This window comes from Anastrepha obliqua, chromosome 5 (genome assembly GCF_027943255.1).
Source record: "Anastrepha obliqua isolate idAnaObli1 chromosome 5, idAnaObli1_1.0, whole genome shotgun sequence".
In the NCBI taxonomy this organism is placed as follows: Eukaryota; Metazoa; Arthropoda; class Insecta; order Diptera; family Tephritidae; genus Anastrepha; species Anastrepha obliqua.
This window is the reverse complement of record NC_072896.1, coordinates 5,578,101-5,591,701: the sequence shown is the minus strand read 5'-3', so window position 1 is coordinate 5,591,701 and position 13,601 is coordinate 5,578,101. Positions and strand designations below refer to the sequence as shown.

Below are 13,601 nucleotides of genomic sequence, written 5' to 3'. Positions count from 1 at the left end.
ACTTTGGTCAAAGTTAACGAAACATTTATGGATTTAAGTTTGACAAAAGAACGGATATGCAATGTCGATGAGTTCGGCAGCTCTTACTCAATAAAACTCTTTAGCGATCAAAAGTAACCTCGGCTCCAGGGCATAATATCAGCAAATAGGGAATAACGTGCCTTACTTGAACAAATGCAGCTGGAAATCATAAAATAAAAATAATTGTTATGGGGAGACCTGCGAATCAGCGTTCATTAAAAAAATTTACTGATGTGCGTGTTGTCAACAGAGGAAATTAAACTGCTTGAATGGCCTTTGCTTTATTTGAAGAATGGTTTCACAGAATATTTGTTCCAGTGATATGATATTTTTTTTATTAAACAAAGAGTCCTGTTATGATCAAAAGTTACTTAAATAAACAAACAAAAGAGTTCCTTCGTGTGCATAATCTTCCGGAAAAAGCACTTCTCTTTAAAAAGGCAAGTTAAAGAGCCATGACGGTCAAATATCGGTAATGTGCTTTCCTCCAAACTGTACTAACAAAACGTGATAAGGCTTACCAAATTGAACTACAAAAAATCCCTCTTAAGTCACATTGTTGCTATTGGAAAAACTATCGATGAGTCACTGCGAAATAACGATCTGAAAAATGCAATACGGTTTCTAGGTAGTGCATGGGATGCTCTTACTGCAACTCCAATTCAGTCAACGTTTCTAAAACTGTTTGAAAACGCTTCTGACTGGAATTGTAACATCATTACTCCTCTTTCGGAGTTACGATTACTGATGGATGGTATTCAATTCTTGCAACTTTGCAGCAAGTATCCCAATCTGAAATCGAGCAATGGATTATTGAATCTCATTCGGAACCCACAGCTTGAAATGAAGAACACTGTAATAAAGACGAACGAAAATAATGAAGATTCGGTGAAGGAACTAACGGCGTGATGCTTAATACGAATAAATTTATACCGATGGAGATAATATCAGCATTCAAAACATGCTTGGATTGGACAGAGCAAAGCAATGATTGCTTAAACGATATTATGGAGGCCACCTTTTTGGGTGTTTGGCCGAGCTCCTCCTCTTATTTGTGGGGTGCACATTAATGCCATACAATTTTTTGCATAAATATTAAAAATATTTTTTTGTGTTGCATCTGCCCTAAAGCTACTCTGCTCATAAAGAAGCAACCTTCATTACATATTTACTTGATATTGGCACTCAAACTTTTTTAAATATATTTATTTCTTATTTGTTTACTCTAAGCTAACAAAATGCAAAATATTAATCTAATATTGTATATACAAAGCTTCCACATTTATCAAATTGACAAACTTAAATTTAAAATATCGGTTTTCCAGTCATTCGAACCATTTTCCCCGCACCCACTATGCCTTCCCACGTTTCTTGTTCTTCATACTTTGCAAATATTCCCCCATAAAAGCCTGCATATCAGGTTTCTGTACGGTGCGCATGAATATTTCCAAATCATGTTGACGATTTTTCTCGAAATTCTTTAAAATCTCTTCGCGAAACTGCCGTTTTGTCGCAGAGCGCACAGTCAGAGTATGTTGTTCATAGCTATTAATGAATGCCACAGCTTTTTCCAGCGCCTGCTCCTTACTAGTCGCTAATTCATCCACCAAACCCACTTTCAATGCCTCATCACTGCTATAGATGCGGCTGGATGTAAGATCCAATTCGGCAACACGTCTGCTAGATACCACATTTGTATAGGTATCAATCAGCCACAACGGCACAGCCAACCCAATCGCAGTCTCGTTTATACCGATTTTAAAATTGGGCAACATAACGCGATATTCACTGCAGAGACCTAACACACAACCGCCTGCTATAGCATGGCCATTAATTAGCGCCACAGTGATGAGCGGCGTTGAGAAGAGCGCACGCCATAAATTCTGTAACGAGCACCAGAACACCTCCAAGCTCGCCGCGTCTGGTTTATAGCATTCATTCAGATCCAGACCGGCACAGAATATGCGATCCGACGCCGAGGTGAGTATGAGACCGCGACATTTGGTTTTCTCTAAATCTTGAATGGTACGCTGCACCTCAACCATGTAGCCAGTGTTGAGCGCATTCGCTGGCGGACGGTTGAGTGTGAGAGTAGCTATGCTAGTTTTGTCGTCAACTTTCAGTGTGGTGAATTGTTGGCTGGTATTGACGCTGGTGGTGGTGAATGTACGTGCGAGCCGACCGAATTTCGACAAATGCAAAATGTGTGTGGCCATCGTGATGTGGAATTTTACTATTTTACGTACATATTAGAAGAAAATTAGAATGAATGAAATAAGTAGTTTTTTGTTTTTTTAATTTCACAACTTACTGTTTTGTTATATACTCGTACTTTGCCTTCTTTATATACTATAATCCAATGTTTGCTATTCACTGTTACGTGCGCTCGGCATTGCGAGTAGTTCAGTTATTGATTAGCGATGCGGAGAAACCAAAATAAGTTGGATTGCTAAATTTTTGTCGCACACAGCTGTTTCTTGATTTTCTTCTCATCTTTTATTTACTTATACACATACATGCACATGCATGCAAGCACATATGCAAATAGCAAGTGCGCAGTCACATGGGGGAGTCTAAGGGACAACAGCCCCATCACAATACGATTTTGAGCACTTCCAAATTAGTTTGCTATGTTTGTCTCTCGAAAGAAAACTTCATAAAACTATATATAAGAATTACTCATGCTGAATACTTTCAGGAAGTAGGATTAAAATACATTATCTAAATCCTGGAAGGGGACACAATAGATCCTAAGTTAGCAGTGCTCTATCCTCAACGTAATAATAAATAATAAACCAGACTAAGACATAACAAGGCGTGGCCGGGTGGAATATTTATCTGAAAATTTGCTATTTTCTTATTCTATCAAAAAATTTGGGGATTTTCAGAAGATTTTCAGATTGGAACGAATTGCTGAGGGAATACTTAAGGGCTTATTTAAGATAAGAGGGAAGAATTTCTTCCAGGGGCATCATTGGACGTTCCGATTTCTAATAAGCTAACTGGTTTTGAGTCACTTTCACTTCCGCTTCAAATTCTATACAAATACTGTACATCTTCTTAAAAGATTTAAAAAAAAAAATTGTCGTTAATACATTCCTTATCTTATGACTTACCGTTTCTATTTCTTACTTTTTTTTTAACAGCTTACAAATTAAAAGCCAATATCGAAAAAAGTTGTTATCAAAATTTATTTTATAATGACTTACTCAGGCTTTAAATATAGAAAAATCCGTCAAATGCCATTTCTGCCATTTTTCCAACCATTATTGCATACATCAATGGTTACATCACATTCTGTTCTTAGGTTTTTATGTAGATTGAATTAATTCAAAGCAAATTTAGCACATCTAAAAACTGTGACTAGCACTGGCGGCTGGAATGTGTTGCCCTGCTATGACCCAGGGCTTAAATTATCGTGTTAAGATTAAGATAGAGATAGGGATAGAGATAGAGATAGAGATAGGGATAGGGATAGAGATAGAGATAGAGATAGAGATAGAGATAGAGATAGAGATAGAGATAGAGATAGAGATAGAGATAGAGATAGAGATAGAGATAGAGATAGAGATAGAGATAGAGATAGAGATAGAGATAGAGATAGAGATAGAGATAGAGATAGAGATAGAGATAGAGATAGAGATAGAGATAGAGATAGAGATAGAGATAGAGATAGAGATAGAGATAGAGATAGGGATAGAGATAGAGATAGAGATAGGGATAGAGAAAGAGATAGAGATAGAGAAAGAGAAAGAGATAGAGATAGAGATAGAGATAGAGATAGAGATAGAGATAGAGATAGAGATAGAGATAGAGATAGAGATAGAGATAGAGATAGAGATAGAGATAGAGATAGAGATAGAGATAGAGATAGAGATAGAGATAGAGATAGAGATAGAGATAGAGATAGAGATAGAGATAGAGATAGACATAGAGATAGAGATAGAGATAGAGATAGAGATAGAGATAGAGATAGAGATAGAGATAGAGATAGAGATAGAGATAGAGATAGAGATAGAGATAGAGATAGAGATAGAGATAGAGATAGAGATAGAGATAGAGATAGAGATAGAGATAGAGATAGAGATAGAGATAGAGATAGAGATAGAGATAGAGATAGAGATAGAGATAGAGATAGAGATAGAGATAGAGATAGAGATAGGGATAGAGATAGAGATAGATAATAAATAAATAAAAATAAAATATAAATAATAAATAAATAAAAATCTTTGAAAATTACTGAATTGATTATTTTGGGATTTTTGAAGCTTATCACGGCCCCCTTCATAATTAGTTTCTACATACGCCAATGTATGTCATTATATATTGCACTTATGTTGAACGTTAGCAAATATTAAATAAGAGAGCACGACGAGATAAACTATGTTTGTGTTTTCGTTTATTATGAAAAGAGTAGTGCGCATATTTGTATGTTTTCTGTTGAAATGACTTCTTTAAAACACGAGCTCACGTATGTGAAACTTTAAAATTACTACTATTTAAAAGCGGTGGCTTCTTTAAGAAGTAAAGCAAATCAAATATTAAATTATTTTGTATTGGCAAAATGCCCTGTAGGAAAAGCGTGAATTGTGAAGAAAATTTTGAATTTTTTGAGTAATAGGTGAAACGTCAGAGTAAAAATCATTATAAGAAAAGCTGTTAAACTGTTGGATAATAAGTTTACAAATTGTATAGTAGACTTTGTTCTAACATTTTCTAACGTTTTTATTACTTTCCCGTGCCTTTATAAAAACTTTGGTTATTATTAATCTAAATTGAAAAGAAAGACAAACAAAATTTGCTTAAAAGTCTGAAAATAACTTCGTAATTTGCATGGGTTTTCACGTATTAAACGCTTTTATGGTATTAATTTCGCAACATTAACAAAAAAATTACCGCCATGAGCACCTTGTTTGGAAATTACCCAGAAATAAAGGGTGATCAGATTCGAAGTACTTTTCCAATAGAAGTGTTTTGACAGATCACGCGTGACTACTGTCACACTAAATACATAATTTTTTTTCAGTATTCATTGATATTTCATTAAGGTAAGACTTACGCCGCAACAACATTTACAAATCGTACAACTGTATCATGGAAATCGAAGCTCTGTGAAAAGTGTACAGCGCGCGCTCAGGCCATTTTTGACTTAATGGCTACGTCAATAAGCAAAATGTTTGAGCTGAAGAGCAACAATGGTCTCAGTGAGCAATTTATCTCTCGTCTCGAGCCAGAGGATTGGCCACAGAGATCGTGGAATATCACACCTTTGGACTTTTATTTGTGGTGGTATGTAAAGTCTAAATACTTTGTGGATAAACCAGCTTCGATTGAGGCATTGGAAGCCAACATTACTAAAGTTATTCACCGAAGTTCTCTCGCGTGTCATTTAAAATTGGTGGGACGGCCGAAATACGGCGCAGTTACGGCCAGCATTTGAAAGGGATTATCTTTAAAAAATTAATGTCATGAATGTTTCTACACTGAAATAATAAATTGCCCAATCAATTTTGCATTTTCTTTGTTTTATTTCAATTTAAAATCCGGTACCTCTAAATTCATCGCCCTTTATAATGTATGTGGTATATATGTGACAATTTTGATAACAACATGGATACGGATGAAAAATTAATATTAATATTTTGTGCAACCAATGCCCACCATGCCAACGTGTGTATTATTAGCAGCTTTTGTCCTTCTAGGACAATGACCGGCTTCAGCAGTCAATATTTTTTTTTTTAATAATATCCTTTATGTGTTCTAAGGGATTGAAATCTGGAGAATGTGGTGGAAATTTGAGCTCATATAGCCACTTATAAGTCATCAGATGACTTTCTTATCCAAGAACATTGTCAGAAACAATTACAAATAAGCCTTCTCAGTCTCCACAGTATGCCGCGAATCTATTTGTTAAATCTCAGTATAAAAATTCGTTCTCATTCATACTTATTCATGCTTCGAGTTCAACAACCAATGGGAAAACCAAGCGAGTCTGGGTTCTGCAAGCATCACTGCTCTAAAGTCACCAGAAATGCACCAGTATGTAAATTTCCCTACTGGGTAGCTATTTATATTCTAGCGCACACATACAATCTAGGTATTAGCACCACACGCGTTGATAATTAGCCTAATATAATATATGTATGTATGTAGGCGGGCGCCGTAGCCGAATGGTTGGTGTGTGGCTGAAATTCGGAATTCAGAGAGAACGCAGGTTCGAATCTCGGTGAAACACCAAAATTAAGAAAAAGTTTTTTCTAATAGCGGTCGCCCCTCGGCAGAAAATGGCAAAGATCCGAGTGTATTTCTGCCATGAAAAACTCCTCATGAAAAATATCTGCTACTCGGAGTCCGCTTGAAACTGTAGGCCCCTCGTTTTATGGAACAACATCAAGACGCACGCCACAAATAGGAGGTGGAGCTTGGTCAAATACCCAAAAAGGGTTTACGCACCAACTTTTTATTTTATTTTGAAGTGGTGCTTAGGTTTTGACCAGTACTGTATATGAGTATGCGGAAGGAACAGAATTTCTGAAAGCATACTTTTTGGCTATCGCAATTAAATTAGCCACTACTGTGTTTGGCAACTAAATATTTATTTTCTCTTCTCCTTTTATTATATTATCTCTTTTATCACCTAAAGCCTTAAGCTCTTCTGGCGATGCGGTTTTCTCGCTTTTTTACTGCGAGGAATCACCATCTTTCCCCCACTAAGTCCACGGCAACCCTCTTTACCACCTGGACAAAGGAGGTCAAACTGCAGCTCAAGGTGAAAGTCGATGACACACTAATTCTAAGCGTAAACAACCCCAAAATTTTGGGTGTAACCTTCGACAGTTTACTTTCCCTCTCTGCGCACACAACCGCTAGTGCCACTAAAGTCCAACTTGGGGCAAAGACAAAGAATTGTTGCTATCGACATTTAAGGCAATTGCCCGGCCGGTTCTAAACTATGCTGCGCCTGTCTGGTCGCCTGGAAACAGTGACATGCAGTGGATAAAGCTCCAGACATGCCAAAACACTGCCATTCGGATAGCGACGGGTTGCCTCTTGATGTTCCTTCTTCAGCACCTTCACACTGAGGCACAGATGCTCCCTGTAATGGAGCACAATGAACTGCTCGGCAAGCACTTCCTGTTAGGGTTCTATCGCAGGTTTCACCCCTGCAGACACCTGCTTGAGCCAGAGCCGCCTCCCAGGCACGTCAGGAAACACCTATTAAACTACGCCGACGACATCCAGGACAAATCTAACAGACATCTACTGAACCAGACAGTGTTTAGACAGACATTAAATGACTCCCGACCACCGAATGCCGTAAGCGGAGTCCAACCACCACCTACAACAGATGAAGAGCTCCAGCTTCCCCGTGAGAACCGCGTAACACTGGCACAATTACGTTCTGGATGTTGTAGCGGGTTAAACTCCTACTTATCCAGAATTGACCCCGACATACCAAACACATGTCCGGCATGTAAGGGCACCCCACACGACACTAACCACCTTTTCACATGCCCCTTAAAACCTACTCATCTAACACCCCTCTCCCTATCTTTAGATGAAATAGACGAAGACGACCGGTAATATATCGTACACTGACGGGACCTGTATTACTGCTAGAACAACATTTCCTCAATTGTAACAAATATTCGCTCTCTCAGCGGATGTTTCAATTTTGACAATGGAAAAACGTCGTAGGGGGCCAAGTGTTAGGAGAAGATTGTGGGCGATAATTACGCTGTTGTGTTTGGCCAAAATCATGAATAAGCCATGATGTGTTAGCAGGCGAATGATCTAAATAAAAATCGTCAAACATACCAAAATAATACTATATTCATTTCTCTCGAAGGCAAATGGCAAATGCAAAATGGATGCTAATATTTTGATATGTTGGAGACATAAAAATTAAATAAAAAAATACGTACGTATTCAATGAAATTTGGTGTCACCTTCTTTAAGCAATCTCGTACAATGTGAAATATTTAGAAGTTATTTGATAAAAAGTACGCCCCGCGAATGGAACATCCCTTGCTTCTGTTTCAATATATTTTTATAAAATTTCGTAACGTATTTTTGATAAAAACAATAAAAAATATCTCTACATTAAGTTGATCTGCACAAGAGTACGAGGGTTGCCTTTAATATTTTGCGCCCAATAATAATGAAAATGGATTTACTGTTTTTCAAAAAAATCTTCTTGACAGTTCATACACTTCTTCACTCCAATTTTCAATTTTTGTTTTTTGTTGTGTGTTTTGGGTCCTTTCTTTCATATACAAGAATGTCGAGTATTTGTTATGTAAAGAAAAGGACTACCAAAAAAAAAGTTTTTAGAATTTTCCGCCACCTCAAACTTTCACTATGGGCCATAGCCCTGCATACTGGAAAGAAGTTGGAAATTTTGAAAAACAATTGTTAAATTCTTTTTTAATTTTCACAAAAGTTGGTTAAGTAGTTTTTGTAGTACAATGAATCATACTTTCACTAAAAAAAGTAATTGCAATTCAAAAATAAATATATTAAGTAAGTAGTTAAAATTTGTCAATACGTGGTGCCCTTATAATAATTTCGGGGGTGTATTTGTAGCCGGGAAGGATTTTTTGTTCATAGCCTTCTGAAATAAATGAAAATATAAATAAAATTACATGAATTTCTTAGATCATTTAAATAGAAAATTTCTGCACAAAATTCCCACATTGCTCAAGTTTTCGAACTCAACTCATTTATATGGAGTCTGAAAATATTTATCGGTTTACACCCTTTCCAATTTTCGACTCATAAATTTCGAATTTTCTTTGACGTAATGGGTATAAGTTTTTGCACAGATACCGGCAATTTTTTATTATTGATATTTTTTAAAATATATAAATATAATATACATTTCAAATACATACATGCACACATACACACATAAACATATAACCGTATGGTTATTTCCGAATAAGCATATTTGTAATAAGAGAAATAAAAGAAATAAAAAAAAAACAGAAAAAAAAGAAAAACAGAAATACAAACAAACATGCCGATTTGTACTTGAATGCCTTTGAATTAATGTTGATGATGCAATAAACGCAAAAGTGACATCGCCCTCTGGCTGGGGAATAGGCCACACATAAACATAGAAATGTATTCATGAGCACGTGATTTTTTTGTTACACTCAGCGTTTTTGTATGCTTTTTTATCAGGTTTTTGGTGTGCTTCCTTCCGATTGCGGAATTTTTTTTCTAATATGCCTTGGGATTTGTTCCACCTGCCAGCTCATATTTATGTACATACATATAAGGGTGTGTATGAAAATGAACGTATGGACGAGTATGTTGACGCAAATAAATATTTGCAGTGGGAATTTTCATAAAAATTTTCTTTTTTTATTTCGTTTTTTTGTGAGTCAGTAAAACCAATGTATTTCGAAGAGTGGCGTAATAAATTACATTTAATCTTTGTTGAGAAAAATTAAGTTGAAGTCAGACTATCAAAAAAATAAAAAATAAAACGAAAGAAAAATAATAAAAATAAAAAATTAAAAAAAATTAAAGTTTGAATGAAAGATGCGAGTAAAACTTAGTTAGAAACTTGAAAATAGTTAATTGAAAATTCTTTCTGATTTGAAATTTTATTGATTTTAAATTATGCATTTAGCATACATAGGTCCTGACTGCAGAAATGCACAGGCTGCGAGTGACAAATGTTAATGTAATGGAAATCAGGAACAGGATTTGGATTGTTTGTTGGGAAGGGAGCTACTTGGAATAATTAGAAATATCGACTATGCAAGTAGAAAGACGGCGAAAAGCGGAAAATAGGAAGAGTGCGGGACCATGCCCATGGTGAAACTAGAGCCCACAACCTCTGGGATGATAGGCTAGTGCGCTTACGCTGGTCTTATGCCAGCTAACACGCAGAAAATGGAGCTGGATAGGTCACGCTCTTAGATAACCGTCCCACAGCATTGCAAGAATGTGCCTAGATTGGATTCCTCAGGCAAGCAGAGGCCGCGGCCGACCACGGAATATCTGGAAAGGATCCATCCTACATGAATTGACTTCCATAAACACAAGGTGAGTCATGCGTTCAGACGATAGCATTTAACCGCGTACGTTGAAGGAGTGTTTTAGAAGCTCTATGCTCCTTAAAGGAATAATCATATGCGGACATGCTAAATCTCAATTTCAAGAGTGTTCTTATAATAATGGTGAACTGACTTCAATTATCATAATTAATATGGGGAAATTGCCCGTTCCCCATATAGAATTTTTCTCAAGCCTTTGAGAAAGTCTTACACTCCGTGGCAGAACGATAGCACATCAACTATGTGGGAAAGTTTTGTGTATTTTTCTTTCCTGTTTTTTCAAACAATTGTTTTTTTTTTTAGTATAGCTCATTATTAAGCAAAGACCACACAAACCCAAATTTTAAATTTTATTGGAGTAATTCTACAAACCTCTCGTTCCAACTCGACGGTTTTTATTTAGAATTTCTAAAAGGTGTTTAGCGCACAATTTTATGGCTTTTTAAATTCAAGTTTGAAGTTGCTAAAAAAAATCCCGTTGATTTTTTATGAATTTCCCACCCATTTTAACCAAATTAAAAAAAAATCGCATATGGATACAATCAGGAGGCAAAAATATAAAAAAACAAGAGACTTTTTCATCACTTTCAAAATTTAATAATCTATGGATCTACATACCAAAAATCTTTCTACAAATTCTAATTAAAAACCATGGAGTTGAGATGGGAACTTAATATAATTTTTCTAATTTTCGTATAAAGTTTGTAAATTGCATTTATGTGATTTTTGTTAGATAATAAGTTGTACCTTTATAAAACAAATAATAAATATTGAAAAAAAGTTTAGAAAGACTCCAAACATATTAATTTCCGTATGCTACCCCTTATAATATATGAGTGTTCAGTGGCGGAATGGCTTAAGAACGGGAACGGATCTGTCATATATCATTTTTAAATTTTGTTCCAGCTTTTTTTTTGTGGAAAGCTTCGGAGGAAATTTTAACCCATCTCAGGAAAGAATAACATTCGAATTTATAAGATCCTCGTCAGAGGTATAGAATATGCTCAACAATTTTATGAGAAATTCTGCAAGGATAATTTTTTTGGAACACATCAGCTCTCTACTTCTTTGCTGTTATTTTTATTTTTATTTTTTCATTTTTCTATTTGTCTATTTTCTGTGTCTTCCAAAGATAAGCGAAAAAAAGTGTGCCTTAAGCAGGTGCATATTGGCTTAATATATAGTGAAAATCCATTGTTATCATAATATTTTTATTTATTTACGCTTTTTTGAACAAAGAAGTGGACTTTTTCTATATCAAGCCTCATATCCTACACACAAATATTGGCAACGACCTTGCTTTTGTCTTCTTTATGTGCGAATTTGTTGGTGTTTGTGCTTTATGAAACTTGTATGCATTGCGCATTTTTATTGAAATAAAATTTTAATTTATTAATTTATTAGCGCCAAAGAATAAAGCATGCGAAAAGAAGAAAAAAGCAACTAAGCCCACACACTCGTACGTACACTGCATGCAGGCTTCTGTTTGGTATTCCGCACAAACTCAAAAACGCAACAACGCGACGATCGGCCATAATCCTGCGCCTGGCCGATTGAAAAAATCAGTCGCAGGCATTTAAGCTCTGAGCTGCCTGTCTGACAGATATGCAGCCGCTGTATAGCCAGCACAACCATGCAAGTATGCTTATATGCATGCACATACATATTTATAATCTCAATGTGCGTGTGTGTGTGCGTATGATGCGCTTGGCGCGTGGTTGCGCTTCAATGGCAACACTGATTGTCTGCGGCGCGCTGTAGTCGCGCATAATTGTTATATATTTATGCCGACAAAAATATACTTCCACGGCAGCGTGCATTTGCATGTGTGTGTTGGTGTGTGTTGTGGCGTGTGTCTGTGCGAGAGTATGTGATTTGCGTGTATTGTGAAAATCCACTTTATCACGTCACATGGAAGAATTTAATATTTTTTCAATTAAAAAATCTTTACTATTTTTGTTTCTCTCGTTAGCTCAATTTACGTTTTTTTGTTTTTCAATCACTACTTTAATTCCACTTCCTGACGCTTGGATGTGGGCGAACGCTGTCCAGCAACGAGGCTCAAAAGGCACATAATTGATCAAACATGTCTACAATACATGCGTACCTACATACATGTTTGGATATAAGAAATATGCATATGTATGTATAAGAATATGTACGTACATTAGACCGGGACGGTACCGTGCGATAGAAAAACTGTGAAATTAACTCCCATAGTGCCGTATAATGCAGTTACAGCTGCTGAAGAATACTTAAAAACGATGCATGCTTTATCGAGTACGGTGCCGTAACGTTAATTTTTACGTTTGAATAGGGTCCGCATGGATTTTTGCATTTTAGTAGGATCACCGATATGAGAGAAATATACTTAAGAACGATTCGGCCTTCATCCAAAATCTTGTGCATTGTTTTCAGTTTTATATTGTAACTGCTAAGTAAGTATCAGCAGTATCTCTTGCTAACCCACGCAGCTGATAAAAAGCTGATGATTGACGACTTCATGAGGTCTACCCATAGAAGAAGTTGGTCTGGGTTGAACTCGTGCAGAGTAGCCAAGTGCTTTGTGAAAGAACCGAACAGGAAAACAGCGACCTTTCTCCTAAAACGCAGCGGAAAGAACCTGAGAGTACTGGTGGGTATAATCACAGGTCACAACTTCTGTGGTCAGCATATGGCTACCATGGGGGTCGTAGACAGCCCGATATGCCTATCCTGTCTTGAGGATGACGACACTGCAGGGCTTTTTCTATGTTTTTCCACAATCAGACTTTGAAAATTGGGTTGCGATAAACTGAGTATGGACAAAGTTCATACTCTTCCTCTTTCGGATCTCTTAAAGTTCATCACTCAATCCAAGAGATTGGTGGAAGAGTGATCTTAAACTAATTTTTCCGCCTTACCACCCACATTTTATCTTTCCTATCTCGCTATTCTTTCTACTAGCTCTTCGAAAAGCAGTCATAGAGTTACGAAAGGCCGGATAATCCTACAGTGGTTTTTAATGCTTTGAAATATTTTTCTGAGTATAAAACAACACAAATCGTTTCCAGAAAAAAGAATTGATAGGATGATCGTTAGATTGTCAAAGCATTATCTCCGGAAGAGTGCTGCTCACATCCATTGAGAAATTATTGTTCACCTGGAAAGACAATAAGGAAAGGAACAGTTACGCTTCGATGGGCAGAAGCAGGGCTTCATGGTCGACTGGTGTGGAAGAAGCCATTGGTTACAGCACCGCAACGACAACACCGAACTGAGTTGGCTCGAGAGGACATATTCTGGACTCAAAATCAGTGGCGTTATATTTTATTCAGCGATGAAACGAAAATAAATAGAGTTGGTCCAGATGGAAATGGGAAATACTTGCGGCGACCAAAACGTGCAGCATTCGACTCCAAGTTTGTCTCACTAATCATTAAGCTCCGGGGAGGCTCTTTAATGGTGTGCGGATACTTTTCTTAGACTGTGTCTGGCAAATTCTTCGTATTGAAGGTAATATGGATGAGG

The 13,601-nt window shown here is 36.6% G+C and overlaps 1 protein-coding gene across 1 annotated transcript; it reads right to left on the bottom strand.

Moving 5' to 3' along the window:
- Nucleotides 1–1,188: 1,188 nt before the first annotated feature.
- LOC129247660 (enoyl-CoA delta isomerase 1, mitochondrial-like) lies at nt 1,189–2,440 on the bottom strand. The gene is made up of 2 exons (XM_054886885.1): nt 2,333–2,440; nt 1,189–2,254 (listed from the first exon to the last, which is right to left on the bottom strand). The coding sequence occupies exon 2, from the start codon at nt 2,235–2,237 to the stop codon at nt 1,374–1,376; it is 864 nt and encodes a 287-aa protein (XP_054742860.1). The 5' UTR covers nt 2,238–2,254; nt 2,333–2,440; the 3' UTR covers nt 1,189–1,373.
- Nucleotides 2,441–13,601: the final 11,161 nt, after the last annotated feature.